We start from the raw sequence: 16,954 nt of genomic DNA, 5'->3' as shown, positions 1-16,954 counted from the left end.
TCAATGCTGTAGGTAAAAAATGTGTTTCTTGAGCATCTCTGAAACTCAATTAATTATATTGCCTTTTTGGGTTCTGCTTGCAAATTCAGTTTGCTTAGTAAGTATTTTGTGTTCACTTTTGAATCATAATTTGGATGTCTGTACTATGTGCTTTATAGCTTTTTTGGTATTGAAAATTTTTATTTTGGATAGCAGCCCAAGCTGGTATAGATAGAAACATACATATTATTGAGAGAGAGAGAGAGAGATGAAAAATCATAACTGTTGTTCATCTGTGACAAAGCAAAGAAGTCTAGCATATGAAAAACAGTTTCATTAAGAATAATCAAAATGGCTTCAAAGAGTATGCATGTTTCTGAGTTTAATAGAACTTTCAGCAAGCAAAATGTGAAATAAAAAAGACACAAATCCTCAAAATTAAGCCCTATTTTACCGTAAGATTTGCAATTTATAATCCATCTCAAAAATGACTTGTAGATAACACATTAGATTAGACCAGGGGTGTCCAAACTTGGCCCTTTGAAGAATGGTGGACTTCAACTCCCAGAATTCCCCAGCCAGCATGAGCTATAAACATGAGCAAGTTGCTTGCTAGGGAATTCTGGGAGTTGAAGTCCACCACTCTTCAAGGGGCCAAGTTTGGACATCCCTGGATTAGACAGTGGTGCATAATATCAGTAGTAGTTTTGAAAGCACTAAAGTCAGTCCTTGTGTGGATGGACTGCTCCCCACTAAGAACAGCTGCATTTTTAGACATCCCCATGAGAAAAGGACAAGTAAGTCCCTATAAGAGAAATAGCTGTTAATGTTTTAGTTTGTACATGTTGGGGAATCTTTTAATACACAATGGGGTGGAAATAGGAAAGTATATGTAAATACTCACTCTGATAGTTTCTCATAATTACGTATTCTTTACCTTTCAATCCTCAAAGTTCTGTTTCTCAGTTGTTTTAAACATGAAATAAGGAACTATTAAGCCTGTCTAGCTGATCCATGAAACATTTGCTGGAATATATGTAACAGAATCTTTCATGTACCCTGATCAGCAGGATTCCAAAGTGGAAGGGAATAAAAGCCTTCTGGCAAATGGCTTTAAGAGAGCAATGGATTATCTGCCTTTCTTGAATATGTATATTGTATATACAGTATTGAACCTGGAAATTAGAAATCTCCTGATAGAACTATTACAGGTAGCCTTTGACTTACAACCATTCATTTAGTGACTATTCAAAGTTGCAGTGGCACTGAAAAAAGTGACTCATGGCCATTTTTTTACACTTAATATCCTTGCAACATCCCCATGGTCCTGATCAAAATTCAGATGCTTTGCATCTGGCTTGTATTTGTAACGGCAGTGTCCCAGTGTCATGTAATCCCCTTTTGCGATGATCTCATAAGCAAAGTCAATAGGGAAGCCAGATTCATTTAACAACTGTTACTAACTTAACAACTGCCGTGACTCACTTAATAAGTTTGGCAAGGAAGATCGTAAAATGTGGCAAATCTCATTTAACAACTATCTTGCTTAGCAACAGAAATTTTGGGCTCACTTGGAGTCATAAGTCAAGGACTACCTGTACTCAATAAAACACCTTGTCTCCCAGTTGTAGGTGCTCAATTGTTGGAGCTTTCAAGAAAAGAGTGGACAAAACTATTTGTCTAACATGATGCAAGGACTCCTGCCTTAGGCAGGGCATTGGGCTACAAGACCTCCAAGGTGCCTTTCAGCTCTATGATTCTATGTTCACTATAAAGGTTTCCTGGAAAATAAATCTGTGAATCAGCATATATTTCAGGCATCATTAGAAAAGTTAAAAAAATCTATCCTCCCCTCTTAAAAAACCAAGAAAGGTTGTTTGTGTGGTCATGTCGATGTAGAAGACACCTGGGAGAACCTTTGAAATAGGAGCCATGATGAACTTTTTGGGAAATATAACAACCACAAAGCTTTGCTAAGTGACCTTTGAATGGTTTTGCACCATTTTTGTGTTGTATTTTGGGGAGAACCATAACACTCTGTGTGTATGTGTGTGTATAGTATTATCAAAGTCAGAAATGAAGGCACTTCATCATAAGATTTTTAATACTTAGTATGAACAGCAGTACACAGTTTGTCTCATTTGCTTATTTGTATTGATAGGCAATTGCAGTAATTAACAAAAGCACATTGAAGTAGAATTAGAAAGAGTTTGCCAGAAAAGCTGTCTTCTTTCTTTTACTCCCAACCCCTTTTGCAACTCAAAGTCCAGAATAGACGCTTGAAGGAGAAGGAGCTACCATGTATTTTACTGCACATTTAAGTTGGCCAGTGCGATAAGGCATTATGCTGGCTAGCTTCTGTTACCAGGGTTACCTAGGATGTGGATTCTAGTAGCGCTTAGAAAGTATAAAAAGACAGTTGTTTAATCTGGAAGCATCACTAAGCAGAGAGTTAGGAAAAACTTAAGCTTTTCTGTTGAGTGAATTGAAGACCGGAATACCAATCCTTAGTTTGCCCTTCCCTTCTTAAAGAGGAGAATGAACTGAGATCTCTCTTCATTCAGGCATTTTAAACAGTGAATAAATTAGAACGTTGATATGATCGGGTAGAAAGATGATCACTCTTAGCCTTCAGATTTGGATAATGGAATAGAGAATGACATACTTTTCTGTTTAGACCGGGGTCCTCAAACTTTTTAAACAGGGAGCCAATTCACGGTCCCTCAGACTGTTGGGGGGCCGGACTGGCTGGATGGGCTTGGCTAAGTCATATGACTGGGTGGGCATGGCCAATTTAGCCGTCCATTTTGCCAATTTAGTCCATTAAACAATACACAGTAGTCCCCTTTTTCATTCTTTTTAATACTGCATTGAAGTTTTTGCTCTAGGTTTTTTCTTTTACCAGGAGGGCGAGATTGGCAATGCCTGGGGAAGGAAAGGCATGCTTTCCACAGGTCTCATGGCTATATTTAAAGGACCAGCTAATGTCATTGGTGTTGGGAGATTCATTGATGAAGTGATAGTGACTGGATTTGCAATGTTCATTTTTGCAGTAACTGGAGTTGGTAAATATCTATGTATATCGATGTGGTGAGTGGTGAGTGTTAACAGAGAACTCATTAGGCTGGAGATGTTAACCTTGCTCAAAACATTGGCTGGGCTTCTCATATTCATTGCCGTAGCCACAATGCGAGGAGATTCTCCTTTGGTACTCGCCCCCCCCAGTTGTCAACCGCTGCGCTGCTTTCTCCAAGGAAGCAGCCACATCCTTTCGCAGCCCCTTCACTGGTCCCCCGCTTGTTCTGCTCCCCAGGCCGATGCCACCTCCCTTGCCTCCCCCGCCTCCAGGGCTTGCACAGGATGGGCAGTCCTGTAATGCTGGTGGCACCAAAGATCGTGATTTTCTTGCAGGCTGCGACAGCCAGGCCTCCGGTCGCATGGCTTCCCTTCATGTCGTCGCCTCCTCACCGCTCTGGCCTAGGGCCAAAGCAAGCCCTTCTGCCTGAAGCTGTGCCTGGGAACACAGGGCCAAGAGAAGGCGGCATTTCGCCGCTTGAGTTCTCTGGTGGACAGAGTGCTTGTGAGGAATAAGCAACCAAAGCCAACCTCCACTGGAATGCCTGCCTCCGCCCTTTCTTGGAAGAGCTGCTCACTGGCCTTGGGTGCCCGAGAGAAGCACCTGGTGGCTGTTTTTAAAGGGGTGGGAGTGATTTATGCAAGCCGCAGGATACAGCCTGAGCCTACTTGATCGGGGCGCCTCCCTGGGAATTGCTGCCCAGTCTGGCCCAGGTGTTTGGAAAAACAGTACACTGCTGGCAGGGGAAGGGGAGAGGAAGAGGAGGGGCCTTACCCAGAGGCCAGACGGCAAATAAAAGCTGCAAGGCTCTGCTGTAGTTCTTTTGGGTGAGCCGTCCCTGCACAGCTCTCCAGTCCCTGCCCAAACTGGCCTGGAAGCAGTGCGTCACATGGTGCCCGTCTTGTCCTCCTCCCGCCCGGCCGCCAGCTCCTTGACACTAGCAGAAGCTCCTGGTTGGAGCAAGGGGAACTGCAGTGCTAGGCTGCCGCGGCTGCGAATGCCAAGGCATAGCTAGAATTGGAAGAAAAGGCTGCGTGGCTGTGGCAGAAACCAGAGCAACACCCAGTAGTTTAGATGAAAAGGCCCGAGCGAGGTTGGCGGCTGCTCTCACCGGTAACTGAGCCCACCATGCCAATTTGTGGCTCAGTTGCTGGCAAGAGCAGCTGCCGCTTTGCTTGCGCCTTCTCATCCAAACTGCCGGGTGCAGCACTGCAGTTCCCCTTGCTCCAACCAGCAGCTTCTGCTTGCATCAAGGAGCTGGCAGCTGGGCAGGAGGAGGACAAGGATGGGTGCAAGTTGATGCGCCACTTCCAGACCAGTCCAGCTGGCTGGTGGGTGAGCAGGCAGCCCTCAGGGAAGAGTGCTGTACTGGGTGACACATCTCCCAGTCGCAGGGTCCAAGGTGGAAGGGAGGGCGAGTATGCGGCAGGTGCCCGGAGGCCCCATGGAAGCCGAGAGGCAAGCCTGAAAGGCAGCTGAGGCTTTCCATCCACAGTACCCCTCGAGGGTGCCCTTTAGCCTAGTGCGGTGGGTCCAAGGCAGATTTCCTTCCCTTGCTGTTGGCCATACTTTCCAGTTCCAGCCCATGGGGCTTACAGAGCTCTGACCACCGTGGCTGCCCATGAAAGTAAGGCCTGCACACAGCCAGAGGGCGCGGGCCAGCGGGGAAGCCATCTGGCAGAAAAGCAATGTGGGCAGCGCAGCCTTGTGCTCCCTGACTGCTGGCAGCCTCAGCAGGTGAGGGCCAGCAGCTGCGGAGAGTCTGGGCAGGGGGTGAGATGTGGGCTGGGGGGGGATGAGCGGCAATGGCTCACCTTCCTCTCTATCACCAGTCATGGGAGAAAGGGAAGACTAGACGGGAATCAGGGGTCGTGGCCAGCTGAGAAGGCTGAACTGCTGCCAGCCCAGAGCAACAAAAGGCAGCTGAGCCTTGCCGTGTCCACCCACAAGCCCCCGAGACGGCCCTTCAGCCTAGTGTGGCGGGTCCAGAGCAGATTTTCCTCCCCCACCATTGGCCTAACCTTCCAGTTGCAGCCCACTGGGCTCGCACCGCTCTGCTCACCACAGCTGCCCACCAATTAAGGCCTGTGCTTGGCTGAAGGGTGGGGGCCGGTGGGTGGGGCCTGTGGCCTTCCGAGTGCACTTTAAGGTGTTGGTTATGACCTTTAAAGCGCTCCATGGCTTAGGACCTGGGTACTTACGGGACCGCCTTCTGTTACCACATGCCTCCCACCGACCCGTACGCTCCCATAGAGAGGGACTTCTCAGGGTGCCGTCCGCCAGACAATGCCGGCTGGCGGCCCCCAGGGCAAGGGCCTTCTCTGTGGGGGCTCCCACACTCTGGAACGAGCTTCCCCCGGGTTTACGTCAAATACCTGACCTTCGGACATTCCGTCGCGAACTGAAGACACATCTCTTTATCCGCGCGGGGCTGGCTTAAATTGGATTTTTAATGTGAAATTTTATGAATTTTAAACGGGGTTTTTAGTTTATGGTAATTTTAATTTCAGGCTAATTTTAAATAAGTTTTTTAAATGGTATTTTAACCTGTATATTGTATTGTTGGTTTTATCTTGCCTGTACACCGCCCTGAGTCCTTCGGGAGAAGGGCGGTATAAAAATCAAATAAAATAAATAAAATAAATAAATACAAGAATGAGCCTAACATCCCTGATAACCACGATGGGGTGGTCACTGATCTCGAGCCAGACTTCCTAGAATGTGAAGTCAAAAGGGCCTTAGGGAATCTGAGCAACAATAAAGCTAGTGAAAGTGACTGTATTCCAGCTGAGCTATTCAAAATCTTAAAAGATGATGCAGTAAAAGTGCTACACTCAATTTGCCAGCAAATTTGGAAAACTCAACGGTGGCCACAGGATTGGAAAAGGTCAGTTTACATTCCAAATCCAAAGAAAAGCAACGCTAATGAATGTTCAAATTATCGCACCATTGCATTCATTTCACATGCTAGTAAGGTTATGCTTAAAATCCTACAAGCTAGGCTCCAGCAGTATGTGGATTGAGAACTACCAGAAGTACAGTCAGGATTTCGAAGAGGCAGAGGAACTAGAGATCAAATTGCCAACATACGCTGGATCATGGAGAAAGCTGGAGAGTTCCAGAAAAACATCAACTTCTGCTTCATTGATTATGCTAAAACCTTTGATTGTGTGGATCACAACAAATTGTGGCAAGTTCTTAAAGAGATGGGAGTACCAGACCATCTTATTTGTCTCTTGAGAAACCTGTATGCGGGTCAAGAAGCAACAGTGAGAACTGGACACGGAACCACTGATTGGTTCAAAATTGGGAAAGGAGTCCAGCAAGGCTGTATACTATTGCCCTGCCTATTTAACTTATATGCAGAGCACATCATGAGAAAGGCGGGGCTAGATGAATCAAAAGTTGGAATTAAGATTGCCGGGAGAAATATCAACAACCTCAGATATGCAGATGATACCACTCTAATGGCAGAAAGCGAAGAGGAACTAAAGAGCCTCTTGATGCGGGTGAAGGAGGAGAGTGCAAAAGTTGGCTTGAAACTCAACATTAAGAAAACTAAGATCATGGCATCTGGCCCTCTCAATTCCTGGCAGATAGATGGGGAAGAAATGGAGGTAGTGACAGATTTTATTTTCCTGGGCTCCAAGATCACCGCAGATGGGGACTGCAGCCAAGAAATTAAAAGACGCTTGCTCCTGGGGAGGAAAGCTATGGCAAATCTAGACAGCATACTAAAAAGCAGAGACATCACCCTGCCAACAAAAGTGCGTATAGTCAAGGCTATGGTTTTCCCTGTTGCAATGTATGGCTGTGAAAGCTAGACCATAAGAAAGGCTGAGCGCCAAAGAATTGAAACCTTTGAACTCTGGTGCTGGAGAAGTCTCCTGCGAGTCCCTTGGACTGCTAGGTGATCAAACAAGTCAGTCCTAGAGGAGATCAACCCTGAGTGCTCTTTAAAAGGCCAGATCCTGAAGATGAAACTGAAATACTTTGGCCACTTAATGAGAAGGAAGGGCTCATTGGAGAAGAGCCTAATGCTGGGAAGGATTGAGGACAAAAGTAGAAGGGGACGACAGAGAATGAGGTGGCTGGATGGAGTCACTGAAGCAGTAGGTGTGAGCTTAAATGGAGTTCAGAGGATGCTAGAGGACAGTAAGGCCTGGAGGAACGTTGTCCATGGGGTTGCGATGGGTCGGACACGACTTTGCAACTAACAACAACAATAACAAAAAGACCTTGCTCACTAGTCTCATGTAGATATTAAATAGGGAGAGCAAGCAAGACCGAGCCTTATGGCATCTTGTGATCTGTCTCTCTCAACCATTTCTATCTCTGCTCTGTTCGAGCTCAATAACAAGTATAATGAAAGCTATACCATGACTGTCCCAAAGATACTTTCAAAAGGCAAGTGGACTTTCTTTGAATCGAACTGAAGAAGCTTCTTGGATGAGAAGTAAAACATCTTCACGAAAAAAACAAAGTCCAGGTGCTTTTTGAAAAGCACCTTTGGGACAACCATGACCTGGATGACTGAGAATCTCCGTAGAATCTATACTATGATCCACTTCTCCCAAGACCCTAACATTTTGCAGTCTCAAAGCATTTCCCTAAAGAGGTCAAAAAGAAGGGGTGCAGTGTGATGTTTTACGACATCATAAGTTCACACAGTTGTTAATTGATCAGTCCATAAATCCAGGACTAAAGATTAGGGAAATACTGTTCAATTAGCTTTAAAGCATTTTAACAAGTAGCCAATGCATGCTGCACTCTAATTAAATAAATTGGATAGCAAGACTATTTAGTGGATACATTACTAGCTCACTATTTTTATATTTAATTTTTAATTAAATTAAATTTTAATTTAATCAGTTATTGGGTAAAGTATAATAAAATGGAATGCTTTTTTAAAGGTACATTCATTTGAGTGAGAAATGCTTCTAAAGTAATACTTTATAAAGACAAAATTTAAAAAGATTTTGAGAGATTGAAGGAATGATTTGGAAATAAAATGAAATTTCATAAACAGACGACAGCTTGGCATCATTGAAAAAGTCATGTGATCTGAGATTTGAAGAACTTGGAAAAGTTTAGACTTGAGAAGATGATAGAAAATATGATAGCACATTTCAAATAGCTGAAAGGCTGTTGCAGTGAAAAGTGTCAGGGTCTGTTTTCTGCTATTCCAGATTGCAGGACATAGAATAGATTTAAGTTACAGACTGGCAGATCATGATGAAATCTTAGGGTGAAAAAGACTTCCTAACACTGAAAAGAGTTTGACAGTTGACACAATTAGTTAGAGAGATGTTGGACTCCTGTCCAATGAATGTATTTGTGTGAGACTAGGCAGACATTTATCATGGATGCTTTAATTTGGATTCCTGCAGTCAGTAGGAAGTTAGATGTAATAGCTAAAACGATCCCTTCCAACAGACTGATTCTGAGATTTTTTTTTAGACAAACTGGAATTTCGGTTTTGTTTTATGTTGTGTCAAAATTAGCTTCATACTATGCTTAATATGTGTTTACTATTTTTGTAATTTTTAAAAATTCTATAGAAAGAATAGGGAAAAACAGAAAAAGAAATGTATGCATTGTGTTCTATAACAAGGCATTGTTTGATAGATAATGCATTTTGCAGAAAATACAGGAACTTGCACGAATTCAGATTGAATGTATATTTGCAGACCATGCAGTTTATGAAAATATTCCAAAACTATTTTTTTACATTAGAAAGCACTATATTTTTCTGTATCAAGAATTTTAGTTTGCCTTCACATAGTAGCTTGGATCCCCTATAAAAACTGAGAGGAATTAAAATTAAATCTTTAAATAAATGATTCGAGTTAGATTAATTATAGATGGAAGGATGGATGGGGATGGGAATATAAAATAATTAATAGTCTTTCCTTGTTGAATATATTAACTTTTATTTTTTACCACATACATATTAAAGTGTCTATCCCCTGTTCTCAGTAAAATCCATAGATCTATTACTTTGTTCCATTCAGTATCATATGCAATTAATTTCTGCCATGCCATGTTTTTTCAGTGTGCTGATAAATCCTCTGTTATACATTCAGAGGCCAGAGGATTGGAATAAGAGGGAAGGGATATTAATGTGGAAAATGAAATTAAAGGAAAGAGGAAATCTGTTTTTTCTTAATAGTAAATTATTGAGGGGTGTATGAAGTCTTAGTCATGCTCTTACAGAAATTAACTGGCAAATTCTCAGCATTAAGTCTAGGTTAAAAAACAGCTGCAGTGGATAGCAGTGTTAGTAAGCAAAAAAGGGAGGGGACAAACTGGTTTCAGAAAGCAGCAGCAGCAGCACATTGGAAAATATTTTTGCATAGCTTGCTGATCTTGTTTTTTTATTCTCTGTCACTTTAGTAGCATATCTTCATATAGCCAAAATTTATCAGCAGTCTATAGAGGTTAGAGTATATCAAACAAGTATCAAAACTCTTTATCATCTGGATTTTTGCAGCTCAATCCTGTAGCCTAATGGGTTATTCACCTCTGTTTTATTTTATACAGGTTGTATAAGTTAATATTTCTGTTATGAAATACCTTTTCTCATTGGAAAGGAGAGGAAGTAATTCCAATCTCTTCCAGCCTTTCCTACATCGGCTTTGAAATAGTTGGAGAAAAATAGAGGGTCTTTTTTTCTTTCAGATATAATATTTATTCTGATTAATACAATAACTAATTATAGAAATTTTTCCCTTTGAATTCAGTAATGTTGCCACAATGGAGCATACATTTGGGTTATTTATTATTTGCAAATCTTCTAAAGCTACTAAAGCTATTTTAAAGCTAGCAATATATTTTGACTTAGATTGGTCCTTTAGTTCATTGAATTGATTTAAGTGTATTTTAGTCTACCCTAGAAGAGAATTGTACCGTGAATAGTCTGTTTTTTCAATGACGGGTTCAAATTTATTTGAAAGTTTTGATGTAATGTTAATAAAGACTTATAAAGAAATCTTAACGTCGTATGTGTCTGAAACTATAATAAAGATAGCAAAATGAAATATGCATTCCTAAACTGCAAATTCATTCTGCAATATAATGTTCTAATTAATATTATCTCTTTTCCTAGGAAATTCCAATTTACAGGAAGTAGTGCATTCTGCATGATTTGAAGGCTTTCAAGTTTAATCTGTTCTATGCCTGAAGGAATGTAAACCATAAATTTTTAAAACTGAACAAAAATTGGCAGAAATACAGTTAACAGGTAAATATTTCTTGATGGTTAATTAGATGTAATGGCGTACATAACTGATTTCTAGCTGTTTGAACTTAATGTATTCATAGAGTATGTTTGGAACAGGCATGTGCCTAAGATGTTCTGTTTTCTTATTCTCTGCCGTATTTATGAGTTTTCAGTTTCAGCATTATTCTTAATTGAAGTCCATTAGCTTCAGATTTACAAAAATACAAATAATCCTCAATTTACAACTACAATTGGGATCAGAATTTATTTTGGTAAGCAAGGCAGTTAAGTGAATCGCGCCCAATTTTACATCCTTTTTCTCATGGTCGTTAATCAGATCAATGCAGTTAAAGGAATCACAGATTCTTACGCGACCCCAGCTTCTCTCATCGACTTTGCTCATCTGAAGCAGGCTGGGAAAGTTGCAAATAGTAATCATCTAACCTCAGGACACTGCAACTCTTGTAAATACATGCCAGTTGCCAATTGCCCAAATTTTGACCATGTGACCATGGGGATGTGATGGTTTTAAGTGAGGACTGATCACAAGTCACTGTTGTCAGTGCTGTTGTAACTTTGGTCACCAAACAAATGGCTACCTGTATAGTAGCAGTTTGTAACCTCTGATAGTTAAACAATATTCTCTTGTGCATCATATACCACTGATGGTTAACCTTTTTTGGGGCTGAGTACCCAAAGCATGTGTGCGAATGCACACATGCATGCCCGAATCCCCAAAATGCAATGCGAGCCCCACCTTGCATGCGTCCTTCCCGGTGCATGCGCACACATTCCCTGTGCATGTGCCCCAGCTCCCTCACACATGCGCCCTTGGGCCCTGTTTTGGCTTCCAGGTTGGTGCAGGAGACTTTCCAGGCCCAAAACAGGGCATGGAGGGGCCTCGCACAGCGCCGCATGCCCATTTTGGGCCTGGAAAGCCTCCTGCATCAACCTGGAAACCAAACATGTCAGGCGGCTACTTCTGGCCTTTGTTGGTGCAGCTGGGCACAACTCTGCTCCAAGACACTGGCCCGCTGCCTCTTTGCTGGTGCAAATGGCCTGACCCGCAGCCTCTTTGCCGATGCAAACAGCCTGCCGTCACAGCCTCTTTGTTGTTGCAAACAACCTGCCGTCGCAGCCTCTTTGTCTGTGCGAATGACCTGCTGCTGCAGCCTCTTTGCCTGTGCGACCCCCCCCCGGGCCCATTTTTTGGCCTGGAAAGCCTCCTGCACCAACCTGGAAGCCAAAATGGGGCACAGGGGCGCTGTACGAGGCCCAAACCTGGGCGGGGGGCTGCACATGTGTGTGAACCCCCAAAATGCAATGCAAGCACCCCCTGCTTATGTGCCCCACCCCCCACATGTGCACAGCAGAGACCCGAAGACCAGCTGGCTAGCGAGATTCATGCGCACATGCACGGTGGAGCTGGGCTGGGCGACGGCTGGCGTACCCACAGAGTGGGCTCTCCATCTCAGCCATTTACCATACATTAACCAAGTTTTAGATGTTTTTTCATCAGCCAGGAACAATGCTATCTATTATGTAACTCAGTTTATGTAAGTAACCTGATCTTGTGAGGAGGGTAATTTGGGACTGATCTATGATTTCTGAACACCATTGATTCATAGAATATTGTAGATGCCATCTAGTTTATACTATTGATTTGAAAAGATTGAGGTTAACTGTATCCTTTGGAGTTGTCTGATCTATAAATTCTTTTTAAATATGTTGGCTTTGGGGGAAATACGTACTGTTTTCAGGAATTGTAGAAAATGTTTGAAAGAAGTACTGTATTTTGTAAAATGTATTGATGTGAGAGAAGCAATTCTCTTCAGAGCATTAAAGCAGCCAAATGCATACACAGATTTCCAGAGGCAATTGGGGACAGCTTTTGAAGCAGCAGCATAGGCCTTGTAAAAGTTGCAATTGTTTTTATTTTTTGAATATAGCTTCGTGATGCTAACTGATGTCCACTGCTTTGAACAGCCTTATAGTTACCGTATTTTTCGGAGTATAAGACGCACATTCCCCCCCTCCCTCAAAAGAGGCTGAAAATTTGGGTGCGTCTTATACTCTGAGTGTAGCTTTTTTGAAGCTTTTTTTCCAGCTCTAACGGAGTGATCTTCCTTGGGCTTTGCCTGTTCCCTCCAACTCTCAGCTCTGCTTTAGAAGCTTTTTTTCAGCCCTAATGAGGCACTAGGAGTGAAGCGATCTTCTGAGCTTTGCCTGCTTTTCTCATTGCTGCTCCTTCTCAGCTGTGCTTTAGAAGCTCTTTTTTATCCCTAAGTAGGGGATAAAAAGTATGCAAGCACTCAAAACCAGCAAACTTATGTGCTGAAGCTGACCAGACTAAGGAGGCTAGCCAGATGAATACCTGGTAGGCAGGTACCTATTCCCCCCCCCTATTTTCCTCCCATAAAACTAAGCTGCATCTTATACTCTGATGCATCTTATACTCCGAAAAATACGGTAAGTTGTTGCAAGATATGGCTGCCTCTTCCCCCTTCTTTTTTTTTTTTAAGCTATAAAAAGGAAATTGTCTGAACTTTATATCTAGATGTTGGGCTACTAAATACTATTTTAGATTAATTACCATGAGTACTGTTTTAATCTTTATTCTTATATATGGATTCACATGCTTGTGTTCTGTTCAACTATTACTGATTATAGCTGGGAAATATTTATGTGTATCTGCTACTTCATACTTAAAATACAATAAGTAAAAGAACTATGCATATTAAAACTACTGTGGCTAATTTACAGATATGACATGCAGATGTAAGGTGGGATTTGTGATTTGTACATTTTTTATTATTTAGTAACAAAAAGATAATTACTGCGTATTTGAAGTATTTCAAATAGTATTTTGAACTATTTTGTCGATAGGACACTCTCAGCTAAAACAAACATTTTACATTGAAAAACTAAAACTAATACTAAGAAAGCCTGGTTGAAAGCCATTTGTTTCTTTAAAATGGAATGGATAAGGACTGAATACAAGTCTTGATAGAGTGCATTCTATAAGAAGGTTATATTTCCCAAGTAGTCTGAAATAATTATCATTATTTGGCTGTTATGAAGATGGACTTTGCTTTTTCTTGTTTTGTGTTGTATTAGGAAATTTACTCTACTCAGGATCACATTTTCTTTTGCAGATACCTTTGTAAATTAGGAAACATGGGCGCATTTTTGGATAAACCAAAAACTGAGAAACATAATGCTCATGGGGCAGGAAATGGCCTGCGATATGGCCTCAGCAGTATGCAAGGCTGGAGAGTTGAAATGGAAGATGCTCACACAGCTGTTGTAGGAATTCCTCACGGTTTGGAGGACTGGTCTTTCTTTGCTGTTTATGATGGCCACGCAGGATCTCGTGTGGCAAATTACTGCTCAAACCACTTATTAGAACATATCACTAACAATGAAGACTTCAGGGGAACAGAACAGCCTGGCTGTGCTCTTGAACCTTCAGTAGAAAATGTTAAGAGTGGAATCAGAACTGGCTTTTTGAAAATTGATGAATATATGCGCAATTTTTCAGACCTCAGAAATGGCATGGACAGGAGTGGCTCAACAGCAGTGGGAGTTATGATTTCACCTGAGCACATTTATTTTATCAACTGTGGAGACTCACGTGCTGTTCTATATAGGAATGGACAGGTCTGTTTTTCAACACAAGATCACAAGCCTTGCAATCCAAGGGAGAAGGAGAGAATTCAAAATGCAGGAGGGAGTGTCATGATTCAGCGTGTTAATGGCTCATTAGCAGTGTCTCGTGCTCTGGGGGACTATGACTACAAATGTGTTGATGGCAAAGGTCCTACAGAACAACTTGTTTCTCCAGAACCAGAGGTTTATGAAATTGTAAGAGCTGAAGAGGATGAATTTATTGTCTTGGCTTGTGATGGAATCTGGGATGTAATGAGCAACGAGGAGCTCTGTGAATTCGTTAAATCTAGGCTTGAAGTATCGGATGATCTGGAAAAAGTGTGCAATTGGGTAGTGGATACTTGTTTACACAAGGTACATAAACTTTTCAGACTAAAGGTTATTTTGGATGTTCCTTTTACTGTTCAAACTGAACAAAAATTAATTCTAAAAATAGCATAGATTTGTTATTGATGAGTCCAGCTTCATGTGATGCAATCGTACTAAGCATTCACCTGCTATTTGTTTGGGCTTGGCAATTACTTTATGCAACCCAAATACCATTTTTAAATTTTTCACAGCCTAGTTTATATTTACTCTTAAAAGTTAACGTTTATGTTTACCCTTGAAGGAGAATATTTAAAACACTCCGAAGTTAGATTCTTTTCAGGAAGCAAAGGCAATATTGTATCTTCTTCAAGAAAAAAAGGCATGGAAATTGTGCTTTGCTGCTCATTGTTTAAGCTCTTCCCCTCCCCACTTAAACCAATATTATTATCATTGATTTTTCCAGGATTTACATTTGATAATAATGAAATTCACATTACTATTTAAAGTGCATATATAGCCTTTAGAGTAAAGCTTTAAAATTTCCAGAATTAATGTTACAGAAATTTATATATATTCAAATTGTTCATTATTTGTAAACAAATAAGATCCAATCTTCAGTTTTCTAAATCTCTTAAGTAGAATGTAGCACAGATGTTTTATATTTGATATTTTTTAAAGCAGAAATTGATTTTCAAAGTGTTAATAACTCAAATATTTCAAATATCTAAAATTATTTAAATGAATTTCAGTCTTTCATATACTACAGAATTAAGACTTGAAGAATCATAAATGAGAAAATCCACTACACCATCCCAATAATTGGCTTTGTAGCTTCCAGTTGAGAACTTCAACTGACAGGGAGTTTGTCATTATAGGTAGTCCTCAACCTATGACCATTTATTTTGTAGATCCCTTCCACATTTTCTCCCCTTTGCAAGTTAAACTTGCCTACTCTCTTAATAATTCTTCATAGGGCTTGGTTTCCAGATCCCTTGTTCTAGTCAATATCCTGTGAAACCACTCTAGCTTCTCCATGTCTCTTTTAAAGTGTGTTATCTCTTCTCTTTTACTACACCTAATTCTTTGGAACAACATTCCCTTCTGAATTCCACATGGCCCTTTTCCTCTTCTCCACAGACACTGAGCCTGGATAATTTCTACATCTGCTATTCGTGATGTAATTTAGTAATTGAGAATGTGTTTGCCATCCCAGTGTTTTTTTAAAATCAACTGTTCTTAAAATACTATCTGATGTCCAGAATTACTGATGAGAATTTCACCTTAACTATTGAAATTATAAAGAAATATAAATTAACAAACTGGGCACAGTCCCAAGTATAATCAGTCCAGTGCAGAGGAGATGAAAACTCTTTTAGCATCTAATATCTACACACAGTGTTTTTGTGAATGCAGTACCAGACTGTACCACCCTTTTACCTGTTGCATCTTATTGCGTGCTGATATTCAGCTGGTGGTTGGTTAATTGTCCAAGATCTTTCCATAAGACTGCTGCCAAGTTGGATTCCTGCAGTCCTGTATTGTTGTACTGTATTTGCAACCTCCTAGTGAGTAGTTCTCATTACTGAACCTCATTCTGGAGTTTGGCTAGGATTCAGTCCTAAAGTTGGGTGAACAGTCTACCTAGTCGGTTGGACTTTGGTTCAGCTCTGCAGGCCTAACTCTCTCAAGTATCTTTCCTCCAGAGAAGATTTTGAAGGCATGCAAAGAAGAAATGAAAATAGTTCATCTTTATTTTTTTGTTAGAAACTGTTTAGTCAATAGCACAATTTAATAGTAGTTTACCTAATTAAGTTTGGCACTCAATTGCACATAGTTTTTGAAATATTTTAATTGAGTAAATATGCAATCTAATGCTGTGAAAAGGATAAACATTCATCTCAATTATGTCATGTTTTTTTCCTCCCCAAATATAGGGAAGTCGTGATAACATGAGTATTGTTCTAGTTTGCTTTTCAAATGCTCCTAAGGTCTCAGATGAGGCAATGAAAAGAGATGCAGATTTGGATAAGCATTTGGAATCACGGGTGGAAGGTAAGAAGTTGATTTTTGTATTAGTTTCCCCCCCCCCCCATTAGATTATTTTCTTAGAATGGTTGGGGCAACTTGAAACATAAGTGGACTAGAGCTGTGATAGCAAACCTATGGCACGCGTACCACAGGTGGCACATAGAGCCCTCTCTGTGGGTACACGTGCCATTGCCAGCTGCTCTTTTGGGTTCTGTCGCATGCATGCACACCGACAGCTGCTCTCTTCTGCAGTGCGTTTGCTGGAACCCGGAAGAGAAGTTGGCTGCCACGTGAATGCGCACCAGCCAGCTGCTCTCTTCCGGGTTCTGGCGCTCCAGTTTCAGCACTTGGTGCCAAAAAGGTTAGCTGTCACTGGACTAGAGCATAGGAAGGGAAGAGAAAACAGAATATAGTGAACGTGCACCTGGATCACCTGAGTCAGAGTAACCTAGAGTAGATGTAGCCGTTTGTCTAAGAGCTTGCTGATTGTTCAGCAGAACAAAGTTTCTTATTTTGCAAAATTTAAACTTATTTAAGTTAGACTCGTTAGTTTACTGCTGATGGGAATAGTTTCTTATTTATATAATAGCAGAGAAAATGTCTTTCTAAAGAACAGGAAACGTGAATAGTTAGTTGACAAATACTAGAAAGTTTTGTTAAACCTAATAACA

The 16,954-nt window shown here is 41.2% G+C and overlaps 1 protein-coding gene across 5 annotated transcripts in view; it reads left to right on the top strand.

Moving 5' to 3' along the window:
• Nucleotides 1–16,954, top strand: part of PPM1B (protein phosphatase, Mg2+/Mn2+ dependent 1B) — an 84,867-nt gene that overhangs the window by 28,452 nt on the left and 39,461 nt on the right. For all 5 annotated transcript variants that reach the window (XM_058165226.1, XM_058165225.1, XM_058165224.1 and 2 more), the window contains exons 2-4: nt 10,164–10,298; nt 13,433–14,300; nt 16,190–16,307. In XM_058165226.1, coding sequence (XP_058021209.1) covers nt 13,455–14,300; nt 16,190–16,307 — 964 coding nt within the window. In that variant the 5' untranslated portion in view covers nt 10,164–10,298; nt 13,433–13,454. The remainder of the gene's footprint in view (nt 1–10,163; nt 10,299–13,432; nt 14,301–16,189; nt 16,308–16,954) is intronic.

The sequence above is a fragment of the Ahaetulla prasina genome, chromosome 1 (genome assembly GCF_028640845.1).
Source record: "Ahaetulla prasina isolate Xishuangbanna chromosome 1, ASM2864084v1, whole genome shotgun sequence".
Taxonomy (NCBI): domain Eukaryota; kingdom Metazoa; phylum Chordata; class Lepidosauria; order Squamata; family Colubridae; genus Ahaetulla; species Ahaetulla prasina.
Note: the sequence above shows the minus strand (reverse complement) of the source record. Positions and strands in the feature narration are given on the sequence as shown.